General features: G+C 36.6%; 1 protein-coding gene and 3 long non-coding RNA genes across 4 annotated transcripts; 3 read left to right on the forward strand and 1 right to left on the reverse strand.

Moving 5' to 3' along the window:
- The first annotated feature begins 209 nt into the window (after nucleotides 1-209).
- LOC103450539 (uncharacterized) lies at nucleotides 210-1,159 on the forward strand. The gene is made up of 3 exons (XR_011574346.1): nucleotides 210-466; nucleotides 608-641; nucleotides 838-1,159. It is a non-coding gene; the product is annotated as an uncharacterized lncRNA (long non-coding RNA).
- Nucleotides 1,108-2,045, reverse strand: LOC108174868 (uncharacterized). The gene is made up of 2 exons (XR_011574347.1): nucleotides 1,816-2,045; nucleotides 1,108-1,500 (listed from the first exon to the last, which is right to left on the reverse strand). It is a non-coding gene; the product is annotated as an uncharacterized lncRNA (long non-coding RNA).
- Nucleotides 2,046-5,037: 2,992 nt separating this feature from the next.
- On the forward strand, nucleotides 5,038-6,681 carry LOC139190129 (uncharacterized). Its single transcript, XR_011574121.1, has 2 exons — nucleotides 5,038-5,255; nucleotides 5,846-6,681. It is a non-coding gene; the product is annotated as an uncharacterized lncRNA (long non-coding RNA).
- Nucleotides 6,682-10,808: 4,127 nt separating this feature from the next.
- Nucleotides 10,809-15,578, forward strand: LOC103450597 (uncharacterized). The gene is made up of 4 exons (XM_070809142.1): nucleotides 10,809-10,981; nucleotides 11,234-11,376; nucleotides 13,275-13,567; nucleotides 14,248-15,578. Exons 1-4 carry the CDS (start codon nucleotides 10,809-10,811, stop codon nucleotides 15,412-15,414), a joined length of 1,776 nt encoding a protein of 591 aa, XP_070665243.1. The 3' UTR covers nucleotides 15,415-15,578.
- Nucleotides 15,579-17,455: the final 1,877 nt, after the last annotated feature.

Genomic DNA, 17,455 nt, shown 5'->3' on the forward strand with positions numbered 1-17,455 from the left:
GTACTTTTGGGCTGATTAGCTAGCTGGTCTATACTACTTGGTCCCTAGGCAGGTGAGCAAGTGGTGCAAATGATTTGCACCTAGTCGGGAAAGGCCTTTTTTGCCTTCTGGGCTCCGGCTGGGCTTCGGCTTTCTCTCCTCCTTTTGAGCCCAAAGTTTAAGTTTTAACCCAAACAGGTAGCTCTAGAATTTACCGGAACATATTGAATTAGAAGCACTTATATGATTCAGTCAAATCAAGTTCAAAATTCAGCTGCACTTACCCGAACATTATTGTATATTTTTGTAACAAAGAACCATACTGACAGTATTTGCGTGTAGCAGTTTATTGGTTTCATCGGGCCTGGAGTGTCATTGCTCTGCCTAAACCATGCCAAAACGCCCGAGGCTGCAGCGGTACGTACTCCTCACAGCAGCCTTCTGCTTAAGCTCGTTCAGTCAAGCCCGCTTTCTCCTTAATACCCAAGTAAGTTCCACCCATCTAAGCATATGTCAGAACATTCAAACTAAACTAATGCAGCAGACCAAAATAATCCAATCATAGCCATTAAATCTTCGGCATTTTATTTCCGATCTGATCTTATATCCTGTGGTTTCATTTGATCAGGATATAGCGCCACAATCCGCTGGATTTCTCCATGGTACGTTCTTTCTCATTAGCCCGCTGGAAGGGGAATGTTTATATTATGTTGTCTTCTCTCTTAAATTGGTTAGCTGACTACAACGATTCAATGACATTCGGTGCCAGGACAGTGGCAGCGATAGTCAGCACGATAGGAACTGGTTATTTTGTACAATGATTAGAATCATTTCAAGCATTTCTAACGGTCACTGCAGGGCTATATTTCGTGACGACGCTCTTTTGGAACCTATTTGCTACCGGAGAGCGCATCTTCTACACTGAAATGTCCATCAATTTTGCGCAAGTAAACGAATGTTAGGTTAGGGTAGGAAAAGATGAACATAAAATATTGACTTGGGAGTTCAAAGTTTTGAGTCATTTTTGGGCTTGAGCAACTTTTGCTTATGCAAAATGTTTGTTAAGTGCTTTTGTAATGCATTTGTTATTTTCATTCATTGCTCTTATGTTATATATTTTTAAATTCATTTGTAAGAAGCAAATTAATGTATGATATTTTATTAAATTCTCAGTGTGAAACATTCTTTTGTAGAAATAATGGCCCGTGTTGGTAATTTTGAAAACAGGAGCCGTATAGATGGAAGCTTTCCTTTCATTTTTTTGGAGAATCAGATTTTCCGGCTTGGATCACTCGGACCTCCGATTTGCTGATGTAACGACTCTCTCTTGGATCATTTGTGACTGTGTACGCCCATACGGTCAGCCAGAGCGGTCCAATGGACGATAAGAGAATAAAGGGACCGGAAATTCCCATCGTTGACAACATAACCAGAGTTAGTAGTAAGCCAGTGACATTGCCGAGGTGAAAACCAGCCATAGAGATTCCAATTGCACTTGCTCTTTCTTGGGTCGGAAACCACCTGCTCATATTACAAGCGACATGAGGATTGAATTCTGCTAAACTTTTACGTACTGAAAATTGAACGCGTCTGATAGGTTGTTTACAAAATTCCCTCATCTCTGCTATATGCAAGTGAACTTGGTTCATTTGTTTTTCCAATTCATGTATGGTTCAGTACTTCAATTCACGAGCAGAACTTGTTTACGCAAGTTACCTAAACCACGTACACCGATACATCGTTTGGTAACGAATTAAGTGACCCTAGCATTATTGTAACTACACTTAAAGGTCGAATCTAATTAATAATTATGAGCAAGGATTAGGGAGACATTACCTTGATAAGAGGGTGCTTATGGACGGGAGGGCTACACCTTCAGTGAGTCCAAAGAAGGCACGAACGGCCAAGAGGCTGGTGGTGGAATGGTTAGCAGCCCATGGAGTGAGGAGAGTTGCCAAATACCATATGGCCAAACCCCATGCCATCACTGTCTTTCCTCCATATCTGTCTACCAAAGCACCTCCAATCACTGATGAGACTGTGTATCCCCATAGAAAAGATGACTGGGATTACTGCAAAATGAATCGTTCGCATTCTAAATTGTCGATAATGAGAAGGGAAAAGAAAAGCCGAAAGGCCAAACAAGAAAAATAAATAAATTAACATCGAAACACAGAGAAGTTACTACAGGTGGTTCTCATTTTTCGAACGGCAAACCCTCAAATCCTCATATACCGAATCAACACCTTTTTGTATATTTTTTTTAGAAACCCTAGATTTACTTTTTGGGAAGGCAACTTATTAGAAGGGGAGATATATTTGAAATGTCCAAAATAACCTTGAACAAAAGTCATGTGCAAGACTTATTGTGGATGAAATACTTAACGGAGTTAGGATGAGATAATAAATTAATAATTTTGAAAAGTTATTGTGACAATTGCTTAAAATTTCAATTCATATGACATTTCAAAAAAATTCTCAAAAAAAGAAAAGAAAACATAGATCCAATACCACAGTATTATTGTGTGAATACTTTTTTGTCAAAATGTTGTCGATATATCCTCGAGTTTGTTTTTTTTGTTTTTTGTTTTTAAATCACAAAAGGGTGACAACTAGTGGAGGCCATGGTTATCCATCTCTTTGGGGCCTGAAGAGGCTATGGGGAATTTCACTCTGCTCATGGTCAATCGGAGCATCGAACTCGTGACCTCCCGCATTTTTTTGTTTATTGGGGAGCCACAGTCTGCACCCTTATTGCTGAGCCACTTGGCATTGCCTTTGAGGCCGAGTTATGAATAAACTTGCCTCTTGATTATAAAATAAATAAGTTTACATCACTAGTGTTATGATTTAGTAGTATTCATTTTTATTTGGATAATAAGAAGTCTAAGTTCAACTAATGTGGACGCTTTGGTGGTTGGGACATTTTTCTTTATCTCATTGTATCCCGTGTAACCTCCCCTCCCCATGTAAATTATAAGTAGTAAATTATAGGGTAAATTACATAGTAGCCCCTAAGGTTTTAAGGTCTATTACAACTCCATACAACATCTTTAAAACATTTCACTTTCATACCTTAAGTACTATTTTATTTCAAAATAATACAACCATTACATTTTCCATCCATTGATCCGTTAAGTGCTGATGTGGCTGCCAAATGTGTGCCACGTGGTAAAATTTTTTTTTTTTTTAAACCTAAATCTTCTATTAAAAAAAAAAACCTAAAACAAATGCAGAAACCCGCAACCCAGCAAACCCATTTCCTCTACCCACCCCCCACGCCCCCGTACCCGCACTCCAGCACCTCCTTTCCTCACCCTTCCTAGACCTCCCCCCGAGCCCTTCCCAGCACCCCCCCCCCCAGAAACCTTTCCCCCCCCCTCCCGCGGCAAACCCACACCCTCCCCTCAGGACCTGCCCGCAGAGCCACCTCCGACAAGCTCCCGCATAGATGCAGAGCCGCCTTCCACAGAGCTTCAAGGTATGGTGGTTGTTGTCCCTAAGCTTATGGAATGTCCCATAATTTCCACACCCATTCCTCCCATTTTCACCTCATGAACCTAGCGATGGCGGCATAGACGGGATCTAGGTTTGTTTGTTTTTTTATTTTCTTATGGGTTGCAGGTAGGGGAGTTGGGGGAAGAAGATGAAGATGGGGGAGAAGAGATGGGAGGAGGAGGGGGGAAGACAAATTGAAGGGTTTTTTTTAATTTTTTTTTCTGGGTTGCAGGGGGAAGAAGATGAAGATGGGGGGAAGATGAAGATGGGGGAGGAGGAGAAGATGGAAGAGAAGGGGAGACGAACTGGGTTTAGGTTTTTTTTTTAAAAATTTTTTTATTTAGAAGATGGAAGAAGGGGGAGACGAACTGGGTTTAGGTTTTTTTTTTTAAATAGATTTTTTTTTTTTTGCCACGTGATACACATTTGGCAGTCACGTGGCACAAATGTGGCAGCCACGTTAACGCTCAACGGATCAATGGATGGAAAATGTAACGGTTGTATTATTTTGAAATAAAATAGTACTTGAGGTATGAAAGTGAAATGTTTTAAAGATGTTGTATGAGGTTGTAATAGACCTCAAACCTAAGGAGCTACTATGTAATTTACCCTAAATTATATATCCGGAGTAATCCGTAAATATCACATGTATTATAGAAATGTAGTTTTCAATGGTTATTAGCGTAGCATTCCTACTAAATAGGGATTTATGTAACCCTATATATTGAAATGTTTTACACGAGTCATATTTCAACTTGGTAGAAAAAAAATTTGACTCGTATGGATAATGAGTTTCAAAGTAATTAAATATTAGATAAATGATACCATACAGAAATATGACTCCTTATATTGATGTCTATAAAATGTTACAATATATATAGGGTTATAACAATCCCTGTTTAGGTAAAAATCCTACACTAAAGTTTAATTGGAAATTACATTCTTATAATAGATGCGATCATTCTCAAGAAAATTACGGAGTAATTAACTCTAATCTAACAATACCAAATTATGGCTGAGCCAAAATCTCTAACCCGCAATTTTGTTGTATTTTTTTTAGGAAAACTAAAAATATGGTTGTGCTAAAAAAAATGATACAATATATTTTTTCAAGAAAAAAATTTACTTGAGCTATTTATATATTTATTAGGTATCGAAAAAATCGAACTAATTAGCGTAAAGAAGTCACTTAACACTACAGTAAGTGAGAGATTTAGGTTTAAATTTTGTAAATAACAAGTTTATTACCAATTTGTTACCTACTTTTTAGTGTAACTTTATTATCTTATTAAAAAAATTAGTAAAAGAAAAAAAAAAACCAAAGGCAAAGTCCCTATAGAAAGGATAATACGAGAGTACCAAATTATTTAGTCTTCAATTGTTTAAGGGACCTTAAGTCTTAAGCCATGTGACTAAGGAAATAACTTGTTTATTTATTCATTATTATCCTAATTATTCTCATTGAAAACTTACTCTTTAATTTATCTCAATTGTTTTAAAATAAATTAATCGTGGTGCATATAATATAATACTTAAATATTCTCATATGCCCAACCCAAGTGCAGTAGGATTTTGCGAAGGGGGATTCTATTTAAACTCTTTAAAAAAAGAGGAGTTTCAAACCCGGAACGTACGAAGAAAATTAACTTCTCAAATTTCTTTTCTGGTCTAGGGTTTTCTCCTATAAAAAGGCTAGTCGGAAGAAACCCTAATTTGAGGTGGGAAGAAAGAGAGAGATTCATGAGGAGAAATTCATAGCTACATGCCTACAAGATGAGGTATGCATCAATCCTTTCATAACTTTGTAACTTCAATTTAAGTTATCCAATCAATTTCTTTTCAAGTTAACCTAGTTTGTAAAGCCTCCTCATCAAAACGTTGGATTTGAATCTCAGATTCTCAATCATTCTTCACAATTAGGGATTATCTATCTAATGCAAGCCATTATTGAAAACTATACCAATAAACAATGAAATATTTAGGGGAAAAAGGAAGATTTCCACCTAATTAGTGATCGGATCATATTTATATATATTTTTACTTCAAATTCACTCGTCTTTTCTTAGTTAGTTCCTCATATTTTTGAGCTATTTACGTTATTTTTGTGTTTATAGGATTTGTTATGCAAAGAAAATAAAAATAGCACAAATGGGTTTTAAATAATAAACAGAAAATTGTGGAACACGGGTGGACCACGAGAAAAATAATGGAGAGCATAAAATATATATATATATATATAATATATACATGTATAATATATATATAATATATACATATATAATATATAGATATATATATATATAAATATATATATATATATAATATATATATATATTTATATTTATAATGGGTTGTTGAAATGGAATAGGGTTGGTGAGCACCGACGGAAAAGAAGAAAGAAAGGTGCAGAGTCCACGCGGAGGAAATAAAGAAAAGGAAAAGCCAGGCAGGAGGGCCTGGCGGAAAGAAAAAAAAGGATATATACGAGACGTGCAGGGAGAAGGGGGGAGAAGTCAGGAATAAGCTGCCCTCTTGGCAGCATGAAGTCAGTAACGTGCAGGAATAAGCTGCCCTTTGGCAGCAAGGTCAGAGAGCAAGTACCGAAGGACGTTGCTTGGGTGCAGCTTGAGCACGGGATTGGGCGAGGGAGTCAGCAGGGGCCAGGTGGCAGCATAGAGGGAGCACGAGGAGAAACAGGACTGACGCAAGGAGACACGGAGACAGGCGCTGCCAATTGGGCAGCTCGTGGTGATCAGCTCGTGGGAAAGTCAGACAGGCGGAAAGGCAACGTGAGGGCAGCTGGTGGGAGAGTGAGGACCGTGAGAACAGGAAGGCAGTACGGGAATACAAGCTGCCTTTGGCAGCTGGCAGTTGACGCGCGGAAAGGAAAGTCAGCACGCTGCCTTGGCAGCGTGAAAAACCAGGAAGGCAGGCCAGCGAGGCGCAGTTCACACGGGCGCGAAAGCAGCAGATCACCTTCTTTCGGTTTACTCTCTCTAAACTTTTATTTTATTTCTGTTTTAATAATGTGTAACTAATTTTATTTTAGCTAGAGGTTAATTCGAAACCATGAATATATTTGTAATATGAATTGATTACCTTCAGTTGTGATTTCTGAGTTGTGATTTAATTTGCTTAACTGCTTGATTGATAACTTATTTTTGTATGTCGATTAAGAATGCATACTTAATTTACATGCATGAATTTGATGCTAGAATATAAGTGAATTTCACCTAATCGTTATGAACTTATATTCACAAGTAGTAAAGGTTGCTAGTCACAATCACGTTAAGTAAATTCTTGGCATGAGTTTCATGCAAATCATAGTAACAAGTGCCTCGTCAATGCTTATGTTTTTCATAGAACTTAATGATTCTTGCTTGTATCTCTATTATGCAATTCATGTAGGGAACTTGTAGGGAATGTTTTGGGTTGTTGTATGCAATCATCCAACCCAATAACTTGTGGAAAAACTGAGAGTTAATTAGTGCAATTCACGGTTAATTTGGGGCGTTGAGATTTACAATTTATTGAAAGAACAACTGAAAATCAATTTAGGTTGCATATGTGTCATGTGTGGAGAAGAACCCTCTAGCTAGTCTGTCACCTATCATTTCACCTTAATTTCATGTTTTTGTAAATTCTGTAATTTATTTAAGTTTAATTTACTTTTCATCAAAACCAAACCCCCCATTATTAAATTATATTATTTAGTTAGTTTTCATTGTTTTTAGTCTTTTAATTCAATTTCCGTCCATTTCAATTCCTAGTGTCTATTTTGATTGTTTTTATTATTTTGAGTCATTTTAAGTGTGTTTCGAATTATTAGAGTTTTTAGCCTAGTTTTGTGTCCTTGAGTCTTGTTTAATATTTTTAACTTTGTTTTTTATGTTTTTAAGAGGTTTTAGCAAGCCCTCCTAATCCCCGGCCTAGAACGATACCCTACTTATACTTATACTACAATTGACAAAAAGAGGGTTTAATTTGTGTGCTTATATATTTCGCATCAATTAGTTAGAGGATTCTTCAAAGGGTAATGCCAGGGAGAAAATTTGTAAACAATAATTTGAAAACTAAGGACATGAAAGTTGATGATTGATTTATTACTTAAGCGTTGATAAACATGCTCATTCTTATTGGTGACACATCATTTAGTTTGCAAATTTTGTCTCTAAATTTAGTTTTCTTAGCATTACGCTTCTTGAAATTGAAACCCCAAACAAACATACTTTTAACTTGTGATACTTTCATCTTATTTTAGAGATATATATAATTCATGTCTTTTTTTTATTTTTATTTTATGGTCTATTTATCATCAAATCGACGTGAGATCACCCTTTTGAAACTACTTATGTAGGAAGAGCTTATACTCAAAAGTGATTTTTCTAGAAGCACATCAAAATTTCTTAAAAATAAGCACTTGAAAGTGCTTTTGGAGACACTTCTCCATAAAGTGATTTTATGATTCATACACACTTTTAAGTTTTTCTGTCAAGCGTTGTTGTTAACGCTTTTGGTTGTTTGAAAGCCCTGTTAAGCCTTCCAAAAGTAGTTCAAAACATATCTTCAAAACGTTTTCAGTGTAGATACGAGCCTTTAGAATTTCAAAAGATTCTCGGAAAATATGTGGTTCATTTAGGACTAGGAATAGAAAAAATCATCATGGATATGAGTAACCGCAATGTCATGTCCAGGTGAGGTGAATATAGTCCTTTCCATTTCAAATTTAATAGGTTGATACTATTTACACATTTCTTTTTACCTCTCACACACCCGCTGTTAATTTATATTATTTGATCATCTTCAATTCATTTGTCTGACACCCAAAAATAAGACGTGTGTAGAAAGTTATAAAAAAAAAAGGTGTAGATAGCACCACTCTGTTCAATCTTGCTATAATTTTATTTAGTATCTTTTATTGCATTTATACATATAATATAATGTGATATGATTATCTTCCAAATAGGAAATAAATAAAATAAAATAACGTAACAAGGCCGTAGACTTTTAGTTGCCATCCATAGTTGAAACTTTTAAATTGTCTATGGAAGTTTTGTAGAACTCAAAAAGTCATCAATGGATGATGATATCATTGTAGAATCCTTTTAGGATGTTTTTGTTACTGATGATTGACTTGGATAGATAATTTACTAGATTTAAAACGTATTGAAGGACAACATTTGGTTTCACTTTTCTCTCCCGAAAGGTAAGAGTTTTTCTTTCTGCGTGAAAGGTCTTCTCACTGGGTTGTGAGTGGTAAAATTTTCGACGAATCACTTGGTCGCCGACCCTAGCAGTGGTCAAGGGTCGGCGGCAACCCCCTTTTCTTTGTTTTTTCTTTTCTTTTCTTCCCTCTCTTTTTATTTGTGTTTCCCTTGTTTTCCCGTTAGTTTTTCACTACCATCCAATCCCCTTATGCCTTCGATCGGTAAGCCCCAAATTCGGACCTTCCCCTTCATCTTCTTCCTGTTTTTTCACTTACATGGTTCTAATCAATCCATCTTCTATTGATCCCATTTGGCCCTATCTTCCTTCACCCCCACAAATTTCCAGATTTATAATTGCTTCCCCTTTCCCTTTTTTGCGGGTTAATTGGATGGTGCTCAGAGCTCCGGCTCGGATGTTTACACCACCACCATCCACTTGTCTGCCGTTCTCCGCGCTGTTGCTTGTGGGATTTTCCACTGGCTTCCTTTCCTTGGTGGTTGCGATTTGGATATATGTGGTTCTTGTTGCAGGTAGGTGGAGTCTTCTTCTTTTTGTTTCTGAGGCTTTGCATTGTTTGATCTTCGGTGTCTACAAGGGAAGCTGGTTCATTGTTGATGGTTGGTGCTCCAGCGGTGATAGAGGAAACTAGCTGCTTGGTTTTTCTGGTTTTGGGCCTCAAAGTTTGTGTTGTTATGGAGGCTTATATCTTTGTTTTGTACTTTTGTTGTAAGTGGGCCTCCATCTATGTATATGTGTGTGCTTGGTAATAATATTTACCTTCGACAAAAAAAAAAAAAAAAAAAAAAAACATATTGAAGGAAAAAATTGATGAAAACTTTCAATTTTTTTCAGGTCAAAGCTACAAGATGGATACTCATGAAAGAAAGTTATCACTTTTAATCTTAAAAAAAAAAAAAAAAAAAAAAAACGGTAGGATTGGAAGGTATCCTCTATTTTTTATTTCAAAATGCTTCAATCTAGTGAGTTATCCTAACCAAATTGATCTTCTGTGACAAACAACCAAATTGATCATCCGTGACAAACACAACCTTACAATTTACTGATGGAACAAATTTCTATAGGGAAATTTATTAAAACCCAAGGTCTTGGGTTAAGTCACCACTTAGCACTACGATCTAGTGATTTTATCTTCAATTATAAGCAAAAGATATTGGGTTCAATTTTCATGGATGGAGGGTTTGATGCTAAATTTTTTTGGCCTTCCATTATGTGGCTTGACTCATATCCCACTTCCTTAGAGCAAATATGTCATTGTACTTGGTTAGCTCAAGTTGTGTAGGAAACTGGTAAAATATAGGTTTTCAAAATCCCAACTACCTTTCATTAGTTTGAAAAAATGGTAAACGAGCAGAATCCTTCATGGATCTGAATCCTTGCTTGAAATTCTTCCGCGATCCTCGAAGTCGGAGGCTGGGCCCTGCCTAGACGTTAGGTGACTGACCACTGTCTTGATAATCTCTAAACTTTAAAAATTAAGAAATGACGCCTAGAGCTGCTGAGGCTCCCGTTTGGAGCTGCTTAAGCATCCGCTTAGACCTGTCTGGACATCCACCTAGGTCGCGACTCTCACTTAGACAAAAAACATGTTACTTTTATTTTGCATTTTTTTAATAAATCATGTTTTCAATATGTTCTACTACTATCTTATTTATATGTCATTTTATTTTATGATTCATGTATTTTAACACAATTATGTATTTTCTAGGTACAAACATGCACGTATTTATATGATATATAATAAGTTTACATAAATTCGTCTAGTCCACCTAGGCTCCTGCTAGACCTCAGTTCGCTGCTCGACTAGCGTATTTTAAAGCCTTGGTTTAACATACATAATCTTTTATCAATGATCATTAGAAAGATTTTTCAATATACTTGAAACGTATCAATCTTGTCATGCGCTTATATTATAACACGTAGTATAACAGATCATGTTTCGAGTACACATAAAAATTTATGGTTCATTAGGTATCGTTTGGTATGCAGACAGGATAGAACGAAACGGGAAAGGACGGGACGGAACGAAGAAGGAGTAAAGATGCCCTCGAATGGAAACAATGAGGAAGAAGGAGACAGAAAGGTTATAATTTTGTGTTCCACGGATGTGGAACGAGTCGTTCCAGGGGGTGAGGCGGAACAAAAATTCATTTAAAATTCGTCCCGTGGAACAACGCGTTCCACCTGTTTTAGGGGCACCAAACGTGGGACGGAACGTCTCGTCTCACTCCGTTTCGTCTCGTCCCACTCCGTTTCGTCTCATCCCACGTACCAAACGGTACCTTAGTTCCCTCCACTAGTTCCTTTATTATGATTTATTAATATTATTATTTTACATTTTTATTGTTTCATCCCAATAGATATAAGGAAAACTAACGAAAAATTCAAAAAAAACTTCCCTTTTAACGAAAAGTTATTTTTAAAGGTATAGTGAATAATATCAGTTAAAAGTAAAAATTTAGTTTTTCGTTAAAAGTAAACAGTATCGAAAATATTTTATTAAAACTCTCAATTTTAAATGCAAAATTAGCTATCAATATTCAACACAACAGTGCTTGCTTTCTTCAAAGGTTTCTCTTTTCAATTTTCAGTTTCTCCAGGGACCAGAGGTGCAAACCAGAATCCACAAGTTTCCAGAGTCCGAAACCGTCCTTCCCACCGCTCCTGTCAAAGGTACATTTTTACCCCTACACTCGCTCTTCCTTCTTTTCTACACAGTTTCTCACAACCCATTAATGGCGGTCGCCACCTGAAGCGAATGCATAAACAATGTTTTTCATCTGAACCCAAATATACTAAACACATTAGAGAATTGCCCAACCATTAATTTTTTAGTGTAATGCTGTATTGTTTGATTAACTAGGACTTGACGAAGATGCAAATTCCACTGCAAAGTTATATCTTTTAGGGTTTTGGCAGTTGCTCTCGTCAGCAAATGGTTCCCTTTAGGTTCTGTTTGGTTCGACGGGAAATAGGTCGGGATATTTCCCGGGAAAAGTTCATTTTTTGAAGTTTCCCAGCAAACTGAAAGATCTTGACCTCGATCGAAATTCCATTTTAGTGCTGACGTATTTTCTGTTTGCAAATGTACTGTTAACTTCTTCTTTTTTCTTTTTTTATTTTTATTTTTTATTAATGCATGTCCGGCAACTTCACTTTCTTTGCTTTTTCTTGGGAAGGAAATTACAATGTGTTTGGTATTTTTATTAAAATTTAGGAATTTATTATGTTGTTTTAAGTTTTAGAACAATACTTGGATACCCAAAAATGAATAGGAACTTATACTCAAAACTCTTAGTGTTTGAATCACACAATTTTGTGCTTATGATTAGAACCGTTCATATTATAAATTATACTGTAAAGATCATCTTTGCAATAATTGAAATAGAACTAAGGTCGTTTAGTCAATCTATTCTAACAAATGGTTCTTAATGCTTTTACCAATTCCGTTTATTTGTTTTTATACAGTTCAATAACTAAACAACATTAGTTTTAATTTATTTTTTGCAGAGGCAATCTATATAGGGTGATTTATAATATCAACGGTTCTGATTATAAACACGAAGTTTTATAAATTGGCAACGAACAATTTTGAGTAGGAACTCCAACTTATTCTTTGAGTAGCCAAATATTGTTCCAAGTTTTATAGTAAATGACGATGGCGACAATGCTATTAAATTCATGCTTAGAGTAGAAGTTTTTTGTTTGTGTCAATGATAATGACATCTCTATTCTTAGCATTCAAAACACTGGTATATTGGATGCCATTAGTTTCTAAAAACCATATTGAAGAGGATGGGTTTAGAATTCTTGAGTTCTGTTTGGCGAAATAAAACCCATTAGACACGAGTTTTGTGCTCGGACAAAGGGTCTCAAACAGTAAGAACATGAATGCTGAGTATGTAACCGATAGCAGCAGGGCTAAGATTGGCCATAGGTCTAAAAGGTTTATCTTTTACGCATATAGTTTCCCAATTGGATTAGATCCCATGAGTTGGGAGCTGACTTTGCCGAATTTCATGCTACGCATATTTTTGCTAACTGCTATAGGATTAGGTTAATTATAACTAGGTGCAATGTTTGAGTGAGCACTTGTGCGCGTTATCTTGATATGCATTGTTGGTTCATCCTCTAACAACTTAAGCTTAGCTTAAGCTTTTTGTGTCCAGTGGTAGTCTAACAGCGGTCACTGTTCTCTCTTGTGCTTCTGGAAGAAATGTGTTGTCTCTTGTTCTTTTGGATGGAAGTCTTCCCTCCTGGATGAATGGGTAGGCTTCAACCCAGGTTTAAGGAGGGGTTAAGGAAGTTAGATCAGGGTAGTGCACTTGAGTTTTTTCGAGTTTTCTTTGACTTCTTTTTGAGTTCTTGATCTTGTCATTCCACTGTGTGGGGGTCCCAGGATGGTAGAGAGCCAAGGTTTAGTGTTAAATTCGACGTTTTTACATTCCTTGTACAAAACGGAGTAATGGACTCTAGGTGTGAAAATTTATATGAATTTGTTTACTATCTATTGCTACATTGAGTATAAGCCAGAAAGTGGCGCCTGATAAAGGTGAGGAAATTTTCTACAGGGTTTGATTCGGATTTGAAGGATAACATTGCTAAAATGGTGCCATCCAGAAGTCGTAGTGGTCATGGCAATCAAGAGACTGCTAAGAAAGCTTATCTTCCAATGGGGGACCAGCTGCAAAAATGGAAATCACCTTTTGGCCTCTATGCTGATTCTGATATGTTGGTGTGGTTGAAAGGACTTGCATTGGACCCTTGTGACCGTATTGCATCTCATGGTTCATCTCGACAACTATGGAATCAGAGTCTTAAAGTGCGGAAATTCTTGCTTCTTGGTAATGCCGAATCTCCTCAGGTACGTCCAATACAACATTGTTTTTTTCTTTTAAATCTCATTCCATTGATCTCTGAGTGATAAATGTGTATTTGTTAATTTGACTGAACCATTTACCATATAAGTACGTAGGGATAATGAACAAAACTCAGCTCACATCCTAACTAATGCACATTGCACTAGTGATAAGACTAGTTATCCTGTTACATACCTGTTATCTACCAGTTTTATGCTAACATATCATATATTTTTGTTCGATCCCAAGCCTAATTTATCCTGCATGTCAAGCATACCTTAGGACCATTTCTTCAAAGATCTAACTTAAAATTGACCCCTCGTCCAATTCATAGTTGACTCATCATCGTGATTCGTTGTTTGAGGACTTATCCGAAATAACATCATATTCTTGATAAGCTCTTCCACGATCGTTACTGGAAATAGAGGGCTACTGAGCTAGCTTATGTCTTGACATAATTTTGTTTCTTCGACTTAATGACGTAACATTACTCAAGTGAAACGTTTCGGTATCCAAATTCCAAAACATTTGACCCTTGCTTACAATTGGTGATAATTTCTCTAGATTTGAGTTGCTTTCTTTGTATTTTTAGGCAATTGCCAGTTCAGAAGTTATCTCTTGCCATGAACTTCATTCTTCAGCCCCAATCTTATGAAAACTTCCCTTCCCTCCCTTTTTTGTACAGAAAAAGCGAAAACTTGATCAGTTCCTAAAAGGTAGTAAGTTCGCCGAAGTTTCTCAATTGGATACAGAAAAGTCTGATGTCCATAGTGTTAAAAGAATGAGTACAGGGCATTCTGTCTCGTCATGCTTAACCAATACAAATGCCAACCATGAAATTTCCAAACCTCAGCTTGTCTCTAACTCGCACGGTTCTGGAAGTTTGTTGACATTTGAAAATGAATATCAAGGGAAGCCATATTCTACAAATTTGAGCATTAGGGACATCGAAAATTCTGGTCCATATTGCAAGGATGATTCCACCTCTCCTATATTTGATACAGATGAATCGAACAATGGTTTGAACAAATTTAAAAACATGAACTTATGTGATGAAACTATTGAGAATGTTAACGATACAGCTGACAGCTCAGACTCTCCGAGTTTAGACGTGAATAGTACAGCATTTGAACGCGCATTGAGGTTTATGATTTTTAGTGATGATTATCTTCCAAGGTCTATTCCTGTGAGAGATATGAATGGTTCATCTCACCACTCAGATTCATCCAGATCAATAGAGCAAAATCTGAAACTTAGAGAAGCAGTGAGATTACTATTTACAGATGGTAGTCTTCCGAGGTCTGTTGTTCCGATTGGTCCTTGTTTTCAGGCAGACGTCCCAGTATGGACAGGTCCAATAAACAGAAAAACTACTCATGGTGGTGATGGTGATTCAGCAGCGTCAAAGTGGTTGGGCACGCGAACGTGGCCCGTTAAAGGAAAAAGTGCCGGAACCACTGTGAAAGCACTTGGGAAAGGGAGATCCAACTCTTGTTCTTGCATTTCTCCAGGATCTGTAGGTTGTGTTAAACACCACATTCATGAAGAAAGACTCCTCTTGCAATTTGAACTTGGTCCTGCCTTCCGGAGTTGGAAGTTTGGCGAAATGGGAGAATTTGTCTCAAAGTCATGGACATCAACTGAACAGCGGACCTTTGAATCTCTTGTGAAAGTGAAGCCACTATCAAATGAAGCAAGTTTTTGGAAGATTGCCTATAACCGTTTCCCTTCCAAGTCCCGGAAGAGTATTTTGAATTACTACTACAATGTGTACATCCCTAGACGTATGAGCCTCCAGACCAGATCCTTCCTCGATAAAATTGACAGCGATGATGATGAGACGGAAGAGTAACAGAGGTAGCTGTAAAGATGTAAATCTGTAGGGGTAGCTTGATGTTGGCTCTGTCATATGCTTTGTCCCTTTAGGTTTAGCTCCAGGGCAATTTTGAAGACTGATCAGAGCTATTTTGGGTTCATGAAACCTTACACCAAAATTGAAAGTAATTTTGATACTCAGTTACCTCTGCTTTGCTTTCTTATGAACTTGTTTGATGTGGTCTTTTTGTATTTAGTTGTCTCATATCTTCTTGGTTTTTATTCCGAATCCAGAGAGAGCCTACAGAGATTAGGCTTTGGATTCGTTCTAGCATTCTTTTGTCATGGAACGTAGGGTAGCAGTCAAGTTTTCCGATTCCAAATGTTAATCTTGACGATTATTTTGAAGAAGATGTGACCTCAACGTCATCTCAGAGGTCTCCGGGACGTGATAAGCGAAAGAGGAGAGAAAGATAGAAAGATACAAGAACAAGATCCAGATGTTGCCAATTGAGCATTCGGAATTGAAGTATTAGTTCAAAATAGTGATGGTAACAACGTGGATAGGGAACAAAAAAAGAAGGAACTGTTTGAGGTAAGTGTTCCAAGTGTTTACTAACACTTTAGGAATCAATCAAACATACAATTAGAGCTCACCCAAAATCAGGATTACACTCCTGAATTTTTAGGAATTGGACTCCATATAGGGAGGTATATTTGGATTCCTAAAAAAGTGTCCAACTTTTGTACCGACACTATCCTATTGTTTGCAAGCCCTTATAGGAAGGTGTGTTTGGAATCGTGTCCTTGAATTAGATCCCTATAATTGAGTGCATGTAATAGAGGTAGGTAAGTTTTGGATCGAATTGCGAGTACTCAAGTTAAAAATCAGAGTACGCATAACAGACGAACGAACAAACGATTTACAAAATGTATAGATTACTCAATCAACTAAACATAAGAGAATGCCGAGATGGCTATATAATTCGAAGAGACTACATTGTAATTAACATAATTCTCATACTAAACTACAAGCCATATTTATAAAATGCAAAACTTAAGAAACCCTAATTTAGATGGCTAGGCCTAAATCCAAACAATTAATTTTCCAACAGTCCCGTCAAACTCATGGCAGTATACAATAGGAATTTGCCAATGGACAGATGTGGATGCAAGCTTCATTACTTCTAATGCCAATTCTCATATGAAAATCCATCAATGTAAGTGCAAGTTTCCACTGCTAGTGCCAGTGCAAGATTCCATTGCTAGTGCTAGTGCAAGATTCTACTACCATTGTTAGTGCGAAATTCCAACGTCAGTGCCAATGCAAGATTTCAACGTTAGTGCAAGATTCCAATTCCCATTCCAACTTCCAAACAAAAAATCTAATTTCTCTAATCACTCAAGTAGTCAGAAGTCCAAGCACTCGAGAGATTGCCACATAAAATTAAAAAACCTGACAACATCAAATACATTCCAATTCTCATCCTATTCTTTTTTAGGTTTCAAACTTTCGGATTTGAATTGGACATCATATTTTGGAACTTTTCGGTTGGGAGTCAGTCGGAATCAAATCTAAAAGTATATTTCATATATAGGTTAAGCAAAATTGGGTAAAATAGTGTACTCCCTCGACTGCGCCCAAGTTTAAACCCTATAATTTAGAAAAATTTAGTGCAAATATCGCTTATACAAAAAAAAAAAAAAAAAAAAAAACAATATTTGTCAGGGAGTACTAATAAAAAGTCCCTTACAAAACTTTTTTTAATTGAAAAATACTTAATCAACGGTTTTTTTATTATTAGGACGTCTTTTGTGACACACCCCAACATGGATGGAGCAAATGAAGGCCCACTGGGGGCAGATGCCTCCATTCAAGTAATTCGTTGGTTATATACTACAATTATAGATATATATGCGTTATCCTTAAAGAAAATATATGTGTCTAATATCAAGCATACCTTCATACTACTTCTACTCTATATCAAATATAATATGAGCAAAAGTGGTATTTTTCTGTCATTCAAACTGAAAAATCCCTTCTCTACCTCTCATGTGTTAATATTTTTTTCATCAAT

The sequence above is a fragment of the Malus domestica genome, chromosome 12 (genome assembly GCF_042453785.1).
Source record: "Malus domestica chromosome 12, GDT2T_hap1".
NCBI classification, from domain to species: domain Eukaryota; kingdom Viridiplantae; phylum Streptophyta; class Magnoliopsida; order Rosales; family Rosaceae; genus Malus; species Malus domestica.

Excerpts from the sequence above, each read along its gene's own strand:
- LOC103450597 (XM_070809142.1), top strand. The coding sequence starts at position 10,809 with ATGTGGAACGAGTCGTTCCAGGGGGTGAGGCGGAACAAAAATTCATTT. Across the intron at positions 10,982-11,233 it reads CTCATCCCACGTACCAAACG|CTATCAATATTCAACACAAC; the intron begins GTACCTTAGTTC and ends ATGCAAAATTAG. Across the intron at positions 13,568-14,247 it reads GTAATGCCGAATCTCCTCAG|AAAAAGCGAAAACTTGATCA; the intron begins GTACGTCCAATA and ends TTTTTTGTACAG.